The sequence below is a fragment of the Dunckerocampus dactyliophorus genome, chromosome 15, assembly GCF_027744805.1.
Source record: "Dunckerocampus dactyliophorus isolate RoL2022-P2 chromosome 15, RoL_Ddac_1.1, whole genome shotgun sequence".
NCBI classification, from domain to species: domain Eukaryota; kingdom Metazoa; phylum Chordata; class Actinopteri; order Syngnathiformes; family Syngnathidae; genus Dunckerocampus; species Dunckerocampus dactyliophorus.
The window spans coordinates 2,363,001-2,383,622 of record NC_072833.1 but is presented as its reverse complement, the minus strand read 5'-3'; the positions used below and the strand labels follow the sequence as shown (position 1 = coordinate 2,383,622).

Below are 20,622 nucleotides of genomic sequence, written 5' to 3'. Positions count from 1 at the left end.
GTATTGTGTTGTTAATAATAGTGGCTTAATCCACCACTTTGCATATTGCAACTCCGCTGATGACCGGTAGAGGTCAGTGTTTGCCTTAAGTATTCAGAAGAGGATGGTTGCTGTCACCTACAGATGAACCCTCCTGCTTAATACACCTTCCAGCGCTTTGGGAATCGAACCATAGCAACCCTGGACACCGGGCAAACCACTTACCCACACTTTTATTAGCTTATCAGTCATAAACAATGACAAGAACTGGTGCAAAACAACTCTAAGGCCTAGTACATAACTATTGAAATGGTGGCCTGAGTGTTTTTTTCAGTATCTCCTTGACAACAGAAGAACGTTACTGTCATTTAGAGCAGGGCTTCTCAACTGGTCTCATCCTGAGAAGCACATTTTCCCATGGTCATTAAGGTGTAACCCATTTTTATACATGTAAAAGCACGCTAATTTAGTTTAAGTTCAAATTGTCTCCATTACACATGCATTTCTCGTCAGCCATCCAAACAATACAACACAGCACGTCGACTCACATGAAGCACAGTTACCTTCCTACTGCACCATGTGGGCATACGGATATCTAAGCACAATACCTATGTCAAAAAAACACCCATACAGTATATTCCCGCCACAAGGCATGCTGGGTAGCTTGTGGTACTCTTTCTCCCAACATTTTGCCATATTTTGTCGCATTTTCAGAAGTAAAGAAGGAGGAGTTAAGATACTACCCATATATCGACAAATTTTTTAACCCAATGTGGCCCGCATGTCAAAGAGTTTGCCCACCCCTGATTTAGAGGGTCTTTGACCAGCATAAACACGTTTCTTGTGATTCAATTTATGACTATAGAAACCTTTCAGTCAAGTAAAAATGTGAAGATGTTGTCAGAACCTTGCTATATACAAAATAACAATAACAGAGCAGTGAGAAGTCCGGCACCACCGGTAGCTTTCTGAAACTGTGGCCCCCTGAACAATTTATTGTCCTTGTTTGGGGAAAAAGAAACAGACACAGGAAGCCAAAGGTCGGTTAGCCGTTGTAATTAAAAAAAGGACAAAAAGGAGATCAGACAAAAAAGGGCACAGACAAAAAGCAAGGTGAAAACACTCAAAATGATGAGGAAAGATGTGTCAGGAAGATAAATGGACAACAGATAAAGCCAGAGGAGATGAGAAGGACAGAGTGTTGAAAGAAGAGGAGAAACATTAGCTCCCTGTGTGGGTTTACGCCATCTTATTTGACTGCGCTGTGTGTTTGTCTCATCAAATAGACACAGGTAGGTGTGATATGTTTTTATTCCAGTCTATGCATACTGTATGTACCAGGAAATGCTTCTTTTATCATCGTCATAACAACAACACATCACCAACACCACCCAGTCCTGGGCAGTGAAAGTAGCAAACTATAATTTATTATTTTGTACGCACGGCCTATAAGAGCTAAGATACTTAGCTAGCAACAGCACGAGACCTTCAGACCAGGAGGTTTCATGGACAGACTTTAGACCTTTTGTTATTGTTTCACATCAAATTTGTCCAATATGACTCAAAATCGCCACATATTCTCCACCTATTCGGGCAATCAGACCCTTTCAAAACACTGAGCACAATGAAATGAACACGACTAATGAGCCAGTAGTACAGTGATACCCTAAACAAAACATACACAACAAAGGACAAATATTGTGCATCGGTAACATGTGGTAAAGGTTAATATAGATACTGTATATAACACATGGTTATTATTGTTATTATTACAGGTTTATTATCCGCCAATTAAAATAACAGGGAACAAAGTGCAATATGCAATGAAAGTATCAATAACTTTCACTATTTAAGGTCAATCAAATCCTCTAACATTGCATATTGCCTATGGATCGAGGGAGGATGGCTTTTCTTTTACACTGTAGATGGAAAGATGGATGGAGATATAAAGGGATGGGTGAGGGGGGGTAATAGCAGCATCAATCCCTTGTTAGCTCTTTTAACACACACGAACACACCCGAACAAAGTTGTAGAAAATAAAGGGAAGAAAAGGGAGACAACAGGATTAGGGAGATAAAGTGCAGGAAAGTCACTAGATGAGCCTTGCGGGAGACTTTCGCCCCCGTGGGTCTAAAAAGACGACGTTTTTGACTCAGTCTGAAAGCGTCGTTTGTGTGACCAGGCGTTTCCACCGATAAATGACAAACACAGTGGCACCTCGGTTAACGTCCGCCCCGGTTACCGTGTTTTTTGCTTAACAGCCAAAATTTTTGCTAAAAATTTTGCCTTGGCTTGCATTCGCCCGCTTGTTAGGCGTCCAAAATACCGTCCGGTTTGTTTACGCCGCCATGTTGGATCACGCACACAAGACGAAATGTCGCGATGCTTGCACGTGATGGCACCATTTTAGGACGTTTGTTGTAGAGAGATACACGACGTAATAAACACATGGACCGCACAAGAGGGAAAGGCAATGGACCGTACAGAGACACGGGTGCGAGACCTCAGAAGAGGTACATAAATGTGACGTCGTGGCTCAATCATCGGCTGCGTGCACACACACACACACACACACACATGCATACACAACGTCACGTGTAACAGTCTATCAAGCCGGCGGCGGGTGACACTCGGTGTTTCTGCCTGTCATTTTACATCCATAACACTCATTTCTGCTTCCAACAGCAAAACATAAGCATTCCAATTTACCATAGCATGTTTGCGGCACCCACAGTCCAACACGCATCACCAGACATAAGGCATCCTCGCCGGCGCACTTCTGTGACGTTACTGTCGAAAGCGGTTGTTTTTTTGGTTTTTCATTTTCTATATCAAACGGCAAAGTACGTTCTACAATGTGGATATTTAGTTTGATATATATTTAAACTTTTGCAAATTGTATTATTTTGTTAATTGATGCTTTTGTGGGGTTTTTTTCTAAACAAAAGTAGGTAAAAGTAATTTTAAATGTTAAGTTGTTCATTTATTTGTCATTTGTAACTATTTTTGTATCACTTTCTGCATGTAAAACTATAATTATTGTCTATAAAATGTGTTCTGTGTTTACATTTCTGGGTGTTTGGAACGGATTAATTGGATTTACATTATTTTCTATGGGAACATTTCCTTGGGTTAGAGTCCGTTTTGGTTTGAGTTGGACTTTCTGGAACGGATTATAGACGTTAACCAAGGCACCACTGTACCTCAATTTTATGCCAATGTATGTCCTGAGACGGTCTAGAGAGAAGCTGAAATGTAAATAACGGTACATCATGTCTGTGGCAAAGCAGTAGATGTGTTGACTCATTAGCTCAAATTAAGCTCTGATTCTTCCTACTCCTTTTCAGACATGTGCGAGTGTAAACGTGATGTACTTCAATGTAACTTTGTTAGGGCATGTTCATACGAAACCATCTCCATTACTAGTTAGGTGACTTCTAACATCTGTATGGGCATTTTGGAGGCTTAGACAAGGTTCAAAACGAGGGCTTACTATCACATTCATGTATGTGGACATTGGTCCCATTAACTGCGCACTCCAAAGTCCCTGGAAACGCCGTCATCCATGTTCTGACGATAGTTTGCATATGAGATTCTTGCGGTCTCCTCCATGCTAGTTCAGCAGCTGCATCAGTAGGTGGTTAGTAGGCGAGATGACTGCTAAAAAAATATATGCAGGCTTTGAAAGAGGACAACGAAGGTTGGTGGAACACAGATTGCAAAGGAAGACATGGAAGGATGACTTTCTGTTTCTCCTCCTTGAGCCCTTAAGCCAACTTGTCCCCCTTAGTGTCTCCTCTACGCTACCGAGGAGATCTGTTTCTCCTCCCGGTCGTCCCCGTCCGCCTCTCCATCCCCCATGAGGGGCTGCCTCTTCTTCAGCTCCCTCTGGTATTTGGCCATGAGCGAGGCGTAGATGCACCCATATGCGGCGGCCACCACCATCATGATGCACACGATGCCGCACACCACGCCGGCGATCACCACCGTGCCGATGGCACGCCGCACGCTCACAGGCCGGTAGCGGGCGCGCACGCAATCCGCGGGAGCCTCTCCACCACCACCACCTCCTCCTCCCCCTGAATTTGTAGAGGAGTCATCAGCACCAGAAATTGGTGGTGCACCACTGGGGGTAAGGTTGCTCCTGCTGCAGGGAGAACTACCGCCTCCTCCTCCTCCTCCGTTCTCATCTTCAAGCTGGAGGCAGTAGTCGAACATTTCCACGGGAACACCACGGATGTCTCGCCCCCGCAGATCTTTGGGTAGCGTGCACTCCACCGCGTCCACCTTGCCGCCTGGAGGAGAGAGGACATTTAGCATTAATTGAGAGTAAGCGGAAAAGACAGTGTGGAAGGAGCAAACGGGGATGAGTCATACCTCACTGAGCACACTCTTCAGTTTGCTTACGCCTTAAATTTATATAGCACCAATTCACAACAGGGCTTATCTCCTCATACATCAAAGCACAAGGAAAAACTCCCTCCAAGGAAGATAAAAATACTTATCTATTTATCAGTGCTCATGTAAAACTTTTAGCAAAATGTTACCATGCAAAACACATTTTTGAACCAGAATTACTTACTTACAATCAAATTAATTAACCAATTAATCGTGTTCAAGTTAATGAAGATTAAAAAAAAAGATTTTTGTTTTTAAGTGTGCAGGAGTAGGGGGTACACGGCTTCAAGTCCAATGTCTGAAGGGGTACGCGACTGGAAAGTTTGGGAACCGCTGGTCTATGGGATTAAGGACTGGAGACTGGTTTGGTTGTATGTTTTGGGTCTGCTCCGTAGCCCATCAGAGAGGTGTTCCTGTAGACTTAGCAGACAAACAACACCAAAGCTAATGTTTGGGGTTGTTGGGGTTGTATTCATGATACATTCCTTTTATTCTCTCAGTTAAAATGAATCTACCATAAAAATGATGGCCTGGCTTTGTATGGGGTATACCTCTGGAGGACTGGGGGTTACTCGCCAGAGCCAAAGCAGAGTAGAGTGGAATGGAAGGGCGAGGGTAACGGAGCGCAGAGGAGATGCGGCTTCATTAGCAGTGCAGCCAAGGCACGAGGCGCTGAGGTGAATGCAGATTTTTACACATGAGGAGAAAGCAGCTGTGCTCAGCCAACACACCGACACGGACCATACACGCGTCCATGGAAATGAGATGTGCATTCACACCCTGATGGGGATGATTTCCAATCACATGCGCCCCGCGACATAAATCAAGCGCTCACCTCGGTACAAAAGCCACTCCATCCAGTGCTTGAAATCTCGCAGGTTGCAGTTGCATTCCCAGGGGTTTTGTCCCAGTTCCAGGTGTTGGAGGTGGGCCAGGGGCTCGAACGCTGCCCTCTCCAAACCGCGAAGCCTGTTACCAGCCAGGGACAGCCACCTACAGGGACATTTGCACTCAAAGTCAACACATTCTAATAATACTTAACTGTCTTTGTGGTGATATATGGTCACCTGAGACTCTGCAACTCGTCCAAGAGCCCCAAAGGAACAGACGCCAGACCATTTAGTGAGAGATCCAGACTCTGGAGACCCCCCAAACCCTGTAGAACACATCGAGGCCATTTCTTTTGTATGTCATCTCTACTTTTACATCTCACAAGAGGGTGTGCAGTGATTACCTGGAAGAGATCTTTGTCCATTACCGTCAGGGAGTTGTTGTACAGGGTCAGTTTGGTCAGATTGATCATGTCTCGGAATAATCCGACTGGCAAATTGTCAAGGTAGTTGTTAGAGAGGTCCAGCTCCTGTGACGCACAATGTAACACATCAGGACGACGCATCCTAGAATCCTAAACCCCTATAAACAAAGTTTCTCAAACTGAGGTGAGAGTACCATTGATGGTACGCGAGAGCCATCTTGTGGTACTCAGGAATGCCAGAGATTGTTTTTTTCAAAAAAATACATGTGAAAAAATTGGACAAATACACATTTTTGAACCAAGGATGTGCTGAAATTTAATACATTAAAACGGAGGTAGCAAAAATTGTGTTTTTTGTTGAAAATGTTTGCAAAAATTTGACCTTTTGTACACTTTTCTCAGTTTTCGTAAAATATTGCACTTAACAAACTATTCTAACAATTAACTTAACCTAACCAATTAACCTGATTCTAAATTGTATATAGGTATGAATGTGAGTGTGAATGGTTGGTTGTCTATACAGTATGTGCCCTGCGATAAGTGTTTGGGCTGAAAGATGTAATAGCGCACTAAGGCTAACCAAGTCATGCATTTTACTGTTTGATTGCATCGAATCCATTTGGAAATGTCGATGCTATTACGTAAGCAAAAATCACTTGCCTGGGTGGGTGCACATAGCATGCAACTATGCAAGTATTCAAGTGTCAACTTCACTTGACTTTACAGACTCTTGGCAGCAGTTTCTGCAACATTTGTCGAACCATCCCTTATTCTTGTCCACTGCAGCAAAAACTTAAGTACCGACCTCCAGAGAGGAGAGGTTAGCGAGCGCAGACGCTCCCAGCGAGGCTAGCTTGTTGTTGGCCAGCGAGAGGAAGCGACTCCCGGGAGGCAGAAGGTGCAAGGGAGGCGGGGAGATGAGGCCTCGGCTCCCGCAGTCCACCACCAGGCCCTCCGAGGAGCAGACGCAGGGGGCAGGGCATGGGGTGGCTGGCTGGAAGAGCGCCACCAGCAAGCAGAGGAAGGCTGGAGGGGGAGAAAGAACGCAACATTAATATAAGGAGCTTTGTTTCTGAAAATGTAGACCTTGTCTGTTCCATCCACTCCTCCTGACTCCTTTCGTCTTTCTCATTCTGCATCATTTCATATGCGTTCCCTCAATGACTCGTTTAGCTTTTGTTTCCATCCGCTCTTATCAGCCAAAATGCATTTGTGTGTGTGTGTGTGTGTGTGTGTTGCTTGCATATGCCGAGTGCTCACAAAGTGTGAGATTAAAAAAAAAAAAAACACTCCAGACACAGACATAGCACTTTTAACTTCCACCCGGCGGCAGAATTCATCAGTTGCATCATCTGCATGCGAATTAGCTTGTATTTGTCAGTGCGCCAGAGCTCCTTATTCATCTACATGGACATATGTATTGGGACACGATCTGATATTTCAACATGGAACAAAAATGTTGTCCCTTTTTTATGAATTTTGACCAATCTTCGTGTCTGTCTACAACAGCTATATCCAACTGGCGGCCCATGGGCCAAATCCAGCCTGTAAATGAACTTGGGAGCAACAAATCAAGTCCTAACAACATCAGAGCATTCCTGTCCAACAGAAGATCTTTGACGTGCATTTTTGCTGTTGGTAAAACTTGAAAAAAAAAAAATTTTAATATTTTTTTTCAAACTGTTGTGCTTCACATGAAGTCCTCTGGTGTCTCCCTCGGGCTGCCCACCTCACCATTTGAAAACTGATCTTCATCTTGGTTTTTGCAATTGGTTCTTCAAAACGACAGAGCCCTCCAGTCTTTCACGAGCATCTTTGCAGTAGATCAGGGGTGTCCAAACTTTTTCCAGCAAGGGCCACACGGTGAAAAATGAAAGGATGTGAGGACCACTTTTATATTTTGTATAAGAAGTAAAAAAAAAATAAAACAAATAAAAGATAATAAGAAGTAGGGCTGTCGAAAGAATTTTGTAGTCAGATTAATTACGGTTTCAAATTAATCATGACTAATCACCATGTGCAAATATGTGTGAAATATGCCCATTTTTACTGTATTTTACTGAAAGAAAGCTCAATGACAAGACAGGAGTATATACAGTATATGTTTGGATGTAATAACAGCTCCAAATTAACTGGACATTTAATTCAAGATAAAAGAAAATCTATTTACCTAACACTAGCTTCTATAATAGTAGTCGAACATTTGAATCACGCAGTGTTATTATGAGCAATGAGGGGTTGTGTTCAAAGGCACCACGTCATTTAAGTTGAGTGTATTTTCTGGGATTTTTGAGCGTACTTAAATGCAGCAAGTTGTACTTCCGCATTAAGAGTTACAAAGTCAGTGATATGAAAATCCACTTATTGGTTTACTTTGTCTTTCTGTTCATTTAGACCACGCATATACACATAATAAAGATGTTGGGATGTTCGCAGTGTCCACGAATGCATCTGGCGGTCGCCTCATGGAAGTGTCGTTTTGATGACGAAGGGACTAGAGACGTGTTTGTGAGTTGTTGTCATAACAGAGAGGCATGGCTTGCCATGATGCGCATGTGTTAATTACGCTAAATAATTTAACCTATGAATGAAATTCATTATTTATTGCATTTTTACAGCTAATTTGACATCTAATCAGAAGTTACTGTTTCAATATTTCAGGAAAAAACTGCAACTCAGCCTTGCGCTATAGGTGAAAAAGTGGATTATTTGTATCACCTGACTCTTTGCTCTTTTTTCCCCATTTTTGCTTCTGTTGTTTTTCTAAATTTTCCATATATTTCAACTTTCTTCTTGTAAATTGTCTTCTCATAATATGATGACTTTACTTCTATGAAATTGACTTTTTCCCCAACCTAATTTTCCAAAAATGACAACTTTATTTAGTTTTTTTTTGTTTGTTTCTGCATTTGTGTTGTTTTTTTTTTTTTATTGTCCAACTATTTGAACTTTTTTCCTGTAAATTTTAATCTCTTCATTCCCATAAAATTAGAACTTTTCCCCAACCTAATTTTTTTTCTTTTTCTATGCCGCTTATCCTAATTAGGGTCGCGGGAGTATGCTGGAGCCTATCCCAGCTGACTTCGGGCGAGAGGCGGGGTACACCCTGGACTGGTCGCCAGCCGGTCGCAGAGTGTATGTAGGCTTTCTGATTAGTGTAAACATATTGCTTCTGTTCTAATTTTGGACTATTACTTTTTTCATGTTTATATTAGCATTTGGTACACATTATACACAGAATAAGGATAATAGTTAATGGAGAACTCCAATCTCCGGTCCATAGCTTTCTGAAAATGTGCTCCCCGATCCGGTAGATGTCAATTTTTTCCTCTTAATTCTTCATGGTCTGGATTTGTATATCCATCATGTCGTGTTCTGTCTCAGCCTTCCGCCTTCCATTACACACCGGATGCTCTTTAGTGACATAAGAGCCGCGTATCCTAATACATGATAGATAAGAGTCTGGAGATAGCATCTTGTCCTCAGATGTGCCACCAGACACAACCTGACCATGAACCGTGACCGCTAATATCCACCCCCCTGCAAAAAATGACTCACTTCTCCACAGGAGAAAGAGTGTAGAAAATCCTCCACATGTTCACTGCGGAAGCTCATGCGAGGGATTTGGCCGTACAGTGGCTTTGAATTTTGCGTCGCAGGTTAGAGACGAGATTTAAGCTGACAGTTGGAGGTAGTTGGAGTTATGCAACTGCGACTGGAGTTGCTGGTGCTGAGGATGGAACTTTCCTCGTAATGTAAAAAGTCAAATTGTCATCATCTCCGCTCACAAATGGTGTCTTTCCTCCCTGCATCCATCCGTCCAGCCCTCGCCTCCTCTGCTCGTGTTGCTCTCTCCCACTCTCCCTCCCTAACTTTCAACATTTATGAGAGGTTTGAGCCGCTCTCATGGAGGAGGAGGAGGAGGTGGTGGTTTGTTTGGCTTATTTTAGCTGCTGCAAATCCTCTGCTTTGCTTTGCTTTGCTGTATCTTGCAGACAAAACGAAAGGACGACATGCAGCCTGGCAGGCGTGCAGGGCCTTTAATGTGAAGCATAGACTTGTGTTGGAATGCTGGATATTGAATTGAAAACGATTGATTAGTTCATTGATCAAGTGCGACGTACATTCCGGTATCGAATTGTCTCGTAAACACTGGAATGTTTGACCAGCGTTGTCTTGACGATGCGGCTCGGGGCATCAGCTGTCTGACATTTAATACCCCAATGGCCCCACCCCCCCGGGTGACACTGGACCCCGGCTGTGATGTCATTACCACGGGCGCTTCTCTTTCCTCGTAGCGCATTACGACCACGGGCCGAGCCCTCGCTGCTATCTGATTACGAGCCTCGCCAGCTGTCCTATAGTCTTAACGCTTTCATTTACAAGGAGACTGTGTTAGTTGTTTGCTAATGACAAACACGCTGTCTAAAAGGAAACATTTGTTCATTAGTGGCGCTGCGGTGATGCTGTGTTGTTGTTTTTTTGGCCGTTTCATCCAAACGGAAATGAAATATATCGATACTTCCCGTTCCTCATTGACAAAGCAAGCACACTCCCCCCACACACCCCTCATAAGCAAGCACTTGGAAGAACCAGGCTCTGTGGGGCGGCCGTCTGTGTCGACCGGCTTGGCTTCGGACAGGAAAAATAGAGTAGAGGGATAGATGGTAGACCAAGTGGGAAAACAGGAGAGGGACAGGGAGGCGTATCAGGACAACCTGTTAAGAGAGAGTTACGATAATCCAGCCTGGAGGCCCCAAAAACATGGAAAAGCTTTTTGGCAAGAAATTTCTGATTTTTTTGATGTTTCGCAGATGAAAACAACGCTGTTCTTGACACTGGCTGTGTTTGGGAACTAAAGGATGACGCCAGGGTTCCTGACTGTGCTGTCGGGTGTGATTGCAAGACCATCGAGGGCTGTTAGCTCAGTTGCAACCTTGTCTGTGAGGTGCTGGGAACCAAGATGAGGATTTCACTTTTTATACTCTCTAGGTGCATTGTACATCTTCAAAATTCTTTTTCCTATTCTTTCCTTTCACCTTGTTGTTCTTCTTCTTATTGTTCCTGTTCCTGTTCCTGTTCGTGCTCCTGTGTCTCTTTTTGTTGCTGTTCTTTTTTTCTTTTCAAAGTTGTTCCTGTTCTGTTTTTGTTTTTTTCTTCTTTTTCTTTTTGTTGTTCATGTTTTCTTTTTTTCTTGTTGTTGTTCTTGTTCCTGTTTGTGTAGCTCTTCTTGTTTTTGTACCTCTTCTTCTTCTTCTTCTTCTTTTTCTTGGCCTTTTTTTTTACTTTTGGTGGCTGTTCCTGTTCTGTTTTTCTGTTTCTGTTTTTTTGTTTTTTCTTTTTCATGTTGTTGTACCTGTGCTTGTTCTTTTTCTACTTGTTGTTCTTCTTCTGTTCCTTTTTCTTGGTCTTTAGTGGCCCTTGTTGTTCCTGTTCGTGTTCTTCTTCTTTTGTTGTTGTTGTTGTTCCTGTTTTTCTGTTCCTTTTTTTGTCTTCTTCATTTTCCTGTTGTTTTTTCTTTTTTGTTTTTGTCGTTGTTCCTCCTCTGTTTTTCTTTTCTTCTTCTTTTTTCTTGTTGTTGTGGTTCCTTTATCTCTTCTTGTTGTTTTGTACCTCTTCTTGTTCTTGTTCTTCTTCTTATTTTTATTATTTTTTACTTTTTGTAGTTGTTCCTGTTTTGTTTTTCATTTTCTTCTTCTTCTGCTTCTTGGTCTTTTTCTTGTTGTTGTTCTTGTTCCTGTTCCTGTAGCTCTTCTTGTTTTTGTACCTGTTTTTGTTCTTAATCTTGTTGTTCTTGTTGTTCTTCTTTTTCTTGACTTTTTTACTTTTTGTAGCTGCTCCTGTTCTCTTTTTCTGTTTCTTTTCATGTTGTTGTTCCTCTTGTTCTTATTCTTGTTGTTCTTCTTCTATTTCTTTAGTTTCTCTTGTTCTTCTTCCTGTTCGTCTTCTTCTTCTTTTGTTCTTGCTGTTTTTTGTTTTCTTGTTGTTCTTGTTCATCTTCTCCTTCTTGTTCTTGTTCCTGTCCCTCCTCTTCTTCTTTGTCGTGTACTTATTTTTCTTTTTCTACTTAGTAGTAGTAGTAGTAGTAGTAGTAGTAGTAGTAGTAGTAGTGGTGGTGGTGGTGGTATGTGTTATATACTTCACAAATCCTATTGCCATCAGTGGTTTAGGATCGTTAGGCCTTGGTGGAGGTCTCAGTTGTCGCCTGTAAACCTCAGATGTTTTTCAAGATTCTAGCACTTGGATTTGAATTTGTTTAAAGAAAGACCCAATATGTTGAGTTGGCTTAGGTCGAAGGTCAGCTCGGTGGTGACTTGCTCCTGCAAAGTACGGCGGAGTGGTGACGAGCTCTCAATGTGGTTTGATGGCAAAGCAGCAACTGTATTTGAAGGCCTAAATGAAATGCCAGGAAAATGACTGAGGGTGGTTGCCTCTTATCATGTTTGGTAGTTGCAGTGCGGCACATTATTTCTTCTGCATACTTCTTTACTTAGATTGAAAGGTATAAAACACAACACACGCACGCACGCATATAAAACACTATCGAAGTCGCAGCTGCTCCATCACATCAACACCTGACAAGGTAATGCCGTGTCGCTATAGCAACCGAGGCGCCGGGATGTTTAAGACAAGCAAGCAGAGGCGCCGCCGTAAGCATCTCCCCCCTCTGTTTAACCCACATCATCTCATGTCAGACCTCCGCAATAATCGCTTACTTACACACACACACACACGCACACACATTTGACATCATGGCTGCACACACAAACAAGGACACGCCGGAGCAAGGTGTAAGGGTTTACACCAGGGCTGCCACATTTTCACATTTTGACTTCACCAAATGGATAATATAGTTGTTAATTCAACGAGAAGCAGTATGTTTACACAAGCCAAAGATCCTCTACATGACAGGAGGACTGTTTACAATCTTTTAATTATGATTTTTAGCATTATTAGAGCCCTCAGTACATGAAATAACACCCCTATACTCGCCTTTACATTTGTATTACCCAATATAGTAGATATAATCAGAGAAAGTAAGACATATAAGACATAAATAAGATAACAGAGACTCAAACATTCGCAGTTCCTTGTTGTTGTTTTTCTGGACAGCGTACTTCCAGCGTACTTCTGCCATTACAATACATCAGTATATTGTAATGGCGTCTTTGAAGTGGCTTTACACTGGTATTACCCAATGTAGTAGGCACAATACGAGTAAATAAGCCATTTAAGATGTAAATAAAAGTCCTGCTGTTGCAGTGTCACAATAAATGTGTTCCCTAGCAGACGTTAGTGACGAGTCTAGTGCCCGCCTCGCCGAACAATTACTGACACTTAGTGGCCCATGTAGAATTAGTCCAAGAATAAGTGCAATTTGCTTAAATATGCATTATTTTTCCTACTGTTCAACACTGAAACAGCAATCATTTATTAATTAATTTTTGAAAAAAACGCGGCAGAGTGGGGGAGCGATGTTCGAAACGCGATGGAGCGAGGGAAGGCTGTAGACTTATTTTGCATGTAATGTTTACCAAATGACTACCGTAATCATGAAAAGGTGATATACATTGAATGAAAACAGGCCTAAAACAAGAATCTGCTGCAGAAATGTTAAATGTCAAAAAAGATTTGAGCTAAACTCGTGGGTGAGTGTAATGTCCTTCCCGGGCCGTATTTGGCCTGCGGGCCACCACTTGTATAACACTGTATTAGTTGCTGACACGGTAATGAGACTGGAATGGATGAGCATCCCTCTAAAATCCTGCTAAAATCACACTTCATGTTTACATTTGGCCAACATATGTGGAGGAGGAGTTCTTCCCTAAACCTGAACTTTGACCTCCCATCCTCCTGGATAAAAGCAATCATCGTTCTTATCTCCTCCATCTGCCAAATTCCCTCATTAGCATCCAGGAAAAAGAAAGTGATGACATGGAGCACTCTGCAGTGGAGTGATTGAACATATTGCTGCACTCTTTGGAGCCCTTTAGATGAGATGAGATGCTTACAGGCTTTCTCTCGGCGTCTCTCCTGCGTGTCGGCTGGCACGAGAATCCCAAGCCGAGCTCATTTAGGGGGAGGATTTTACGCGATGAGTGGAGCGAGGCGGAGCTGAAGAAGATAGAGATATCATTCACACGTGCCAGTGACGGATATTAAATGGAGGGAGTTTTGGCAGGGCCATCATCTCCTCAGGGTTGCCACTGACTTCGTTGCATGGAGGTTGATATTCCTAAAAGGTTTTGCCAATTTAGACTAATGAAGCACAAAGGACTGCAGCATAAGCATTATATGCAAAAAGAGCTCCCACTAATACGTGCCACAGAAATGGCCGACGCGTTGAGATGGAAAACATAACACAAAAAAATACTAATATGTGGGTGTACAGTATACATAAAACATTTACATATAAAAATATTCTATACAAACTATACAAAAATATGTTTATACTGCTTTTACAGTGACTGAGTAAGAAATAATCAATGTAAATTATATTATTAAGTAATCACTTACATCCCCTAATTAGATGCATACATGTTTGTACCAATAGTTAGCAAATGATAGACATTTTGTGACGGCAAATCAAAACAGTGTGTAAAAGTACTAAAAAGTAATCAATCAACTAGGGGTGTTATTTTCCACTGTTTCTGTACAAAAGTGTAGTGGAAATGAGATGCAGGGATAGAGGGTGATACCTGTTTACAAAATGCTACGAAATTATTGGAGGAACAGTCTTAGAACAGCTAGCGAACAGGACTTTTAAACATTCACCCCTCAGTTTATGTCTGTTTTATGCTCTGTATGCACGTTACATCAACGCAAATACGTATGTGAAAGTAGTAAAGATGAACGGAGAGATGAGAAAGAAGAGGATAGGAAAGGAAACAAGCTTTCGGCCATTGTCTTCCTGCTGTTTGCCATCCACACACTGATACTGTGGTGTAATGTGGCATTTCATGGAGAGATTTAGCTTATGGCCACTGCATGTTCAATGCCCTTATCCTGTGCGTGTGCACGTGTGCGTGCGTGTGCAAGTATTCCGAGCACGCTAACATAAGCAGCTGTCAAAACAGTCCGCTCCACCACGCGTACACTTGGGAGTATAATAGATGGGATCAATCAGAGCGGCAACGTTGCCTACCAGGTCTGGACGGCCCGATGCCCCCGGGGAAGTGGCTGTGGGGGGCCATGACGCACAGCTTCCTCTGACAGAGGGCGGTGGTAGTGGGAGGTGTCAAGCGGCCATGCCTGTGGCCTCCACAAGGGTGGCGAGTGCACGTTGCTGGGCCCAAATACCTAAAAACAGAGGAAATGTTGCAATAAAACCGCAATAACAGCATCTCAGCGCATTTTCGGCCCGATTTTGCGTCGGAGAGGCGACTCTTGAAGAAGGTGGGGATGCAAATTAGGTGAACAACCAATCACAAAGAGGAGACAACAGCAGCAAATATAAGTAGAAATACATACTGTGCATTCATGGTTGTAAAAGACTGATATATGGCATCATGCTCAAAATGCATCGTAATGCATGCTGTAATGCAGATAGTGACTTTTTACTGATGCTCTGCCACAGGGGTATCCAAACTACGCCTCTTTGGCCATTTGCGAGGCCACAGCTCGTTTTTTTTATTGGCCCACGGAACATCCTGGAAATGAAATTAAACAAACAAAAAAACAATGGAAACATAAGCGCAAAAACGTGTTACTAGTATCATCTATACCACAAAGTTTTGTGTTTAAATACATATAAATACATATACATACATATAACAGTAATTGAATGTATTATTATATCATATATTATTTTTTTATTATTAGTGTTTATTTTTATTGTTTATTTTGTAATATTTAAATAAATTATATTATTACAAGATAATATAAATATAATATATTAAATAATTATATATAATAATAGAATCAATAAAAATACAATAATATAATAACAATACAATTTTAATAATTGTTAATATTATTAGTTCTTATTTTATTATTATATAATTGAAATAAACAGTTTATGAGCATCAAACATGACAAAAATCGATTACTTGTTTGCTCCGCCCTCAAAGAAACGGTTGGTTTAGACATTTTTTTTTAATTCAGGCTTTGCTACACGTATTAAAACAAAGCTAAGCCAACTATTCGTCAGTCGGCTATAGACGCAAGGGGGGTAAGTCTGATCGTGTTGGGGGTTTTTTCCCAGAGAATAAGCTAACCTCGTATGAGATTGCTGTTAAAATGTGACGCGCTGTAGCTCACATCGCTATGTTAGTGTTGCTAACGTATAGTGTCAACACCAGTGGTTCTCAAACGCTTCCCAGTGGCGTACCCCTTCAGACATTTGACTTGAAGCCATGTACCCCGCCACTCCTACACACTTAAAAAACATAAAGCTTTTTTTAATTAACTTGAAATATTGAACATGATTAATTGGTTAATTCATTTTGCAGTAAGCAAGTCATTGTGGTTCAAAAATGTGTATTTTGCATGGTCACATTTTGATAAAGGTGCATGTCCATAACATGAGCACTTTATTTCAGCCGGATGTTGGGAACTTCACTTTTGTCCACTTGTAATCGCTATGATTTAAGACTGCATACTCATTTGATACCAGATTGAAACAAACGTGATAAAGCAGAATAGGAAGTACAAAAATACATACAAGCAGCAATAAAGCCTCATTTTTGTAGATGCAGTACTTGTGCATGAAGAACTTCATGCTCTGTCTCTTTCCTTCTTTCTGCTCTGAACTGTGAGGCGTTCAGGCGCACTCGTAATTGTGATTGTTAACTGCTAATTGTTTTTTATTTTTATTCACGTACCCTCATGACAACTGTCGTACCCCACGTTGGGAACCTAGGGCATACACTAGTGATGTACCAATCCAATCTTCAGGATTGGGATTGGCTGCCAATCCGCTGTATTTTGAAGATGGGATAATATTGTCTTCCGCCACGAGATTGGGCCAATCCGGTTGCCATACAGCGTTTGTAACTGTGGGCCACACTCCATCACTGGAGGTGCGGTAATGCACCTCAAAACTGGTTGCCACCAGACTCCTGCAACCCGCAAGAAGAAGAAAACACTGCACCACCATGCAGACATGTACGCGGTGTACCGTGGTGAAGTTGGTTTCACGTTGGACGTAAGATATTTGGCTCCGTAGCCACGGGAAGTGCCGCTGTAACAGCTGGTTGTTTATGCTAGGGACCGTCAATAAATTACTATTGAGAGTTTGTTAAAAAAAAAAAAAAAAGAAAAGACATACATTCTAAATCACACCACAAACTGATCTTTAACCATGTCAAATGATTAGTATTTCAAATAAAAATGAAAAGCATTTTGCACGCTCATTTTTTCCAGTTTTATCTCTCATTGGACAGACTTTTATTGGATCTTTTATTGGATTAGGGACCTGACTCACAGGGGCTTGTTACAAAAGCCAAGCAATATTGTTGGTCATGCTGTGTAATAAAAAAGTAAATTCAGCAATACTTGGGTTGCATGATTTTTAATGCTTTGAAGAGCTATTTTCATACTCACATTCAATTCCACAAATTCATGTTTGTAACAAAAGCGTATTATTAAAAAATAAAAAGGATCGGATTGGCAAGAATATTTAAAAAAATTGGATCGGATCGGAAGCCAAAAAATGTGTATCAGGACATCTTTAGTATTGACTATATGTTGCTCACCTTGTCCTTAAACCTTTTGGGCCTCGCAATGACATCATGGCTATTCTCAGAAAGCTTTTTTTACCAATTTGACCTGCGCCCAAGTGCACATTCGCACACCGCCACACGTGTCAGTGCTTGCCAGTCAAAGTCGGTCGGGCATTGAGGAGGGTGGGAATCAAATGACACCTCCTCCTGGCCCCTCTTTCCTTCGCTCCCAGTCCTGTCCACGCTGGGATGTATAGCGTCTTGCTGAGCCTTGATATCACACACTGAAATAATATTGGGCTCTCGAGCAAAACCTTTACTATATCTACTTGTAGAAGAGTGTCAACATCCATTTATATATTAAATGCATGGTTTTTTTAGTTAATCAGCAATTTGTGCAATCTGCCTCACCTCCTAATCAGCCTCAAAAACCTTTGATTTGTAAGCTTCAGGCATTAACGCATCTCTTCCCCCCCATTTGCTTAATTGATCACATTTCATCATCTCGCAACATGTCTACACACCACGACTAATACTTTTTAACTGTTTCTGCCCCATTTCCCGCCAAAATGTGTCCCACCTGTGTGTGTGTGTGTGTGTGTGTGTGCTCGGGTGGGGGGGGTGGTTACGTTGTCCACACAATCGACAGAGCGAGCAGCCGAGCGCCGTCCACATCAATATTTCATGTCTTTTTCCAGCCAGAAGAGGACACACACATTAACACACACATAGGCAGACAACTAAATACATGACGATAGCTTGGCACGTGCGCGTTGACAAGCGCATGAAACCAAAATATGCGCTCATATTTATTTACATGACACTCGTATAGTGTCCGTACGCACACACACGTACATGCATAGCATCGGACACAAAGTGAAGGTCAATGCCATGTTAACTTAGCAATTGTGTTCATGCTCAGGATTGTAATGCATAACAGCACATCATAGCAACATCCAGGCAATGTCCCGCCTCCAAACAACAATAATATCACACTGACTTGCGTGCTATTTAGCGGTCAGCCAATTTAAAGTGGCACGATATCCCTCAATGGCGCCGCTGTTGCTTGTGTTCATATTAAAATGTCATACGAAGAGGGGCAGCGATCAATTTATCAATAAAACATTATCACATTAGCTGTAACTGTAGCTTTAAAAAGGCGGTATTACTACTTTTCAAAAGTTTGTAGACACTTTGTCATACTTTCTCATGAAAAGGTGTCCACAAACTTTCGAGTCATACTGTACATGGCATTGAATTGGAACACAGTATGGGGTCTATTAGTGCCAAATGAATAAATCTGGAATATTTAATTTATGTAGCTGCATTTGAGGGTGAAAATTATTAGAAACATCCCAAAACTGCATACCCTACCTTTGCTAAATAGATTATGTTTAAAAATGTTATATATAATAATACTGTATATATATCCCAAATTGTGCACCCTATTTCTGCTAAGTAGAATATGTTTAAATAAAGTTGCATAGTAAACTTTTTTTTGTGCTATTGGAGGTATGGTGTTCATTTGGTTACATTGGAGGATGCAAAATATTAGAAAATGTTCCAAAACTGCACACCCGACCTCCGCTAAGTGAATTATGTTTAGACTGTCAAGTTGCACAGTAAACTATCTTCATATATATATATATATATATATATATATATATATATATGTATATATATATATATATATATATATATATATATATATATATATATATATATGTTATTTGAGGTGTGGTGTTTATTTGGCTCCATTAGCGGGTACAAAATATAAGAAACAAAACAAAACACAAAAACACAAAACTGTGCACGCTACCTATGCTAAGTAAATTCTGTTTAGATTATGAACTTGCATAGCAAACTTTTTTTTTTGCTGCTATTTGCGGTATGGTATTTTGTTAGCTACAATGGAGGGTGCTAAATATTAGAAAAAATCCAAAACTGCACACCCTACCTTTGCTCAGTATGTTTAAGGCTTGAAGTTGCATAGTAAACAGTGGGGGTTTTTTTTATATTGTTATTTGCGGCATGGTGTTTATTTAGCTACATGGGAGGGAGCAAAATATTACAAACATTCCAAAATTTCTCACCGTACCTCTGCAAAGCAGATCATTTTTAGCATGGTAAATGATCTTTGTTTTGTTTTTATTAGTTGAGGTGTGGTTGAGGTGTCTACATCGGAGGGTGCAAAATATTAGTAATGCTGTGCTCAGGGGATTTAAAAACAATATATATTTTTGACAAAATGACAGGCCATAATAATCAACTTATTATTAAATTGATACCCAAACTGAACATAATTGTTAATATTATTATTATTATTATTATTATTATTATTATTATTATTATGATTATTATAGTAAAGACAGATTTGTTTTGGATTATCATCGGATTATGCACGTATAAACTCAACCTTTATGATCAGAAAAAACTTATTTTAAGTGTGACATAATGAAGAAATATATCAAAGTTAAAGGTACCATACGTTTTCTATGCATCGCAAACTACTGCAATAAATTTGCAGACATAACCAATGTCAATATCGGTGTCAAGCGACGTGTGAGACTCACCTCTGGACTAAATATTTCAGAGCCTTACAGCGACATCTCTTCCCAAAAAATATCCCTGCAATTTAAGACAAAGCAGTTGTAGAAAAAAGGGAATCCATATGTTGAAAATCCTGCAGGAAAAACCAAGAATAATCCTTCTTCATGTATAGAGACAATCCCCTGCTTGCACTTGGAGATGGAGGGAATGGGGGATTGTGGAAGAAAGAGAGGATCTAAGCAGGGATGGAGATGGTTTAATCCGCGTCTTGCAGTCCGATCCTTGCTGGAATGAGACGTCCGACGCCGTCCTCCATCTGAGAGGTGTGTGAGAGAGGACGACAAGGTGCTGGCGTCACGCTCCTGCTTTGTGATTCCTGCACACGTCCGAGGATGTGTGCGTCTACACTTGTTTTTCCAGTGTGCCCGCCTCCCTCTGCCTGTGCAGTCGTGCGTGTGTGTGTGTGTGTTGTCAAATATAGTAACGCTTGTGTGTACGCCGCCTCTGTCTGCCCCTCAGCTCTCCCTCTGTGTCACAAGAGAGGATGAAGGGAGGTGGAATGCTTGGACATGGAGAAAGTGGATATAAAGATAAAGTAGCAAGGAGGGAGGGGCACAAGGAGAGGAGGAGAGGGTGGGGGTGTCATCAGCTGATTCCAGCCAAGATGAGAATCTCCCTCTCGGCCACATGGGCTTTTCTCCTCCATCCGTTTTTTTTCTCCTCCCTCTCACGTCTCCCATTATTTTCATTCTGTTGCCGGTGGCAGCTGTCGTAAT

At 41.4% G+C, this 20,622-nt stretch overlaps 2 protein-coding genes across 15 annotated transcripts in view; one reads left to right on the top strand and one right to left on the bottom strand.

The window, feature by feature from the left end:
• cacna2d4a (calcium channel, voltage-dependent, alpha 2/delta subunit 4a) overlaps positions 1-20,622 on the top strand; it is a 57,434-nt gene that overhangs the window by 15,115 nt on the left and 21,697 nt on the right. The window contains exon 29 of one of the 13 annotated variants that reach the window (XM_054800551.1): positions 7,143-11,279. The exons of the other annotated variants lie outside the window; for them this stretch is intronic. Within the exon in view, the coding sequence (XP_054656526.1) occupies positions 7,143-7,282 (140 nt within the window). The 3' untranslated portion in view covers positions 7,283-11,279. Of the gene's footprint in view, positions 1-7,142; positions 11,280-20,622 lie in introns of those variants that run through there. 13 annotated transcript variants of the gene reach the window in all.
• On the bottom strand, positions 310-20,390 carry lrtm2a (leucine-rich repeats and transmembrane domains 2a). 2 transcript variants are annotated; one of them, XM_054800563.1, is made up of 7 exons: positions 19,870-20,390; positions 14,779-14,933; positions 6,439-6,659; positions 5,613-5,738; positions 5,446-5,534; positions 5,214-5,371; positions 311-4,275 (listed from the first exon to the last, which is right to left on the bottom strand). In XM_054800563.1, the coding sequence occupies exons 2-7, from the start codon at positions 14,825-14,827 to the stop codon at positions 3,779-3,781; spliced, it is 1,140 nt and encodes a 379-aa protein (XP_054656538.1). In that variant the 5' UTR covers positions 14,828-14,933; positions 19,870-20,390; the 3' UTR covers positions 311-3,778. The 2 variants fall into 2 exon arrangements, with proteins under 2 accessions (XP_054656537.1, XP_054656538.1); XM_054800562.1 differs by having other exon boundaries at positions 310-4,275; positions 5,446-5,738.

Coding starts and splice junctions, on each gene's coding strand:
- lrtm2a (XM_054800562.1), bottom strand. CDS start 14,827: ATGGCCCCCCACAGCCACTTCCCCGGGGGCATCGGGCCGTCCAGACCT. Junction 5,372..5,445: donor GACGAGTTGCAGAGTCTCAG/GTGACCATATAT, acceptor ATGTCCCTGTAG/GTGGCTGTCCCTGGCTGGTA. Junction 4,276..5,213: donor GGAGTGGCTTTTGTACCGAG/GTGAGCGCTTGA, acceptor TCTCTCCTCCAG/GCGGCAAGGTGGACGCGGTG.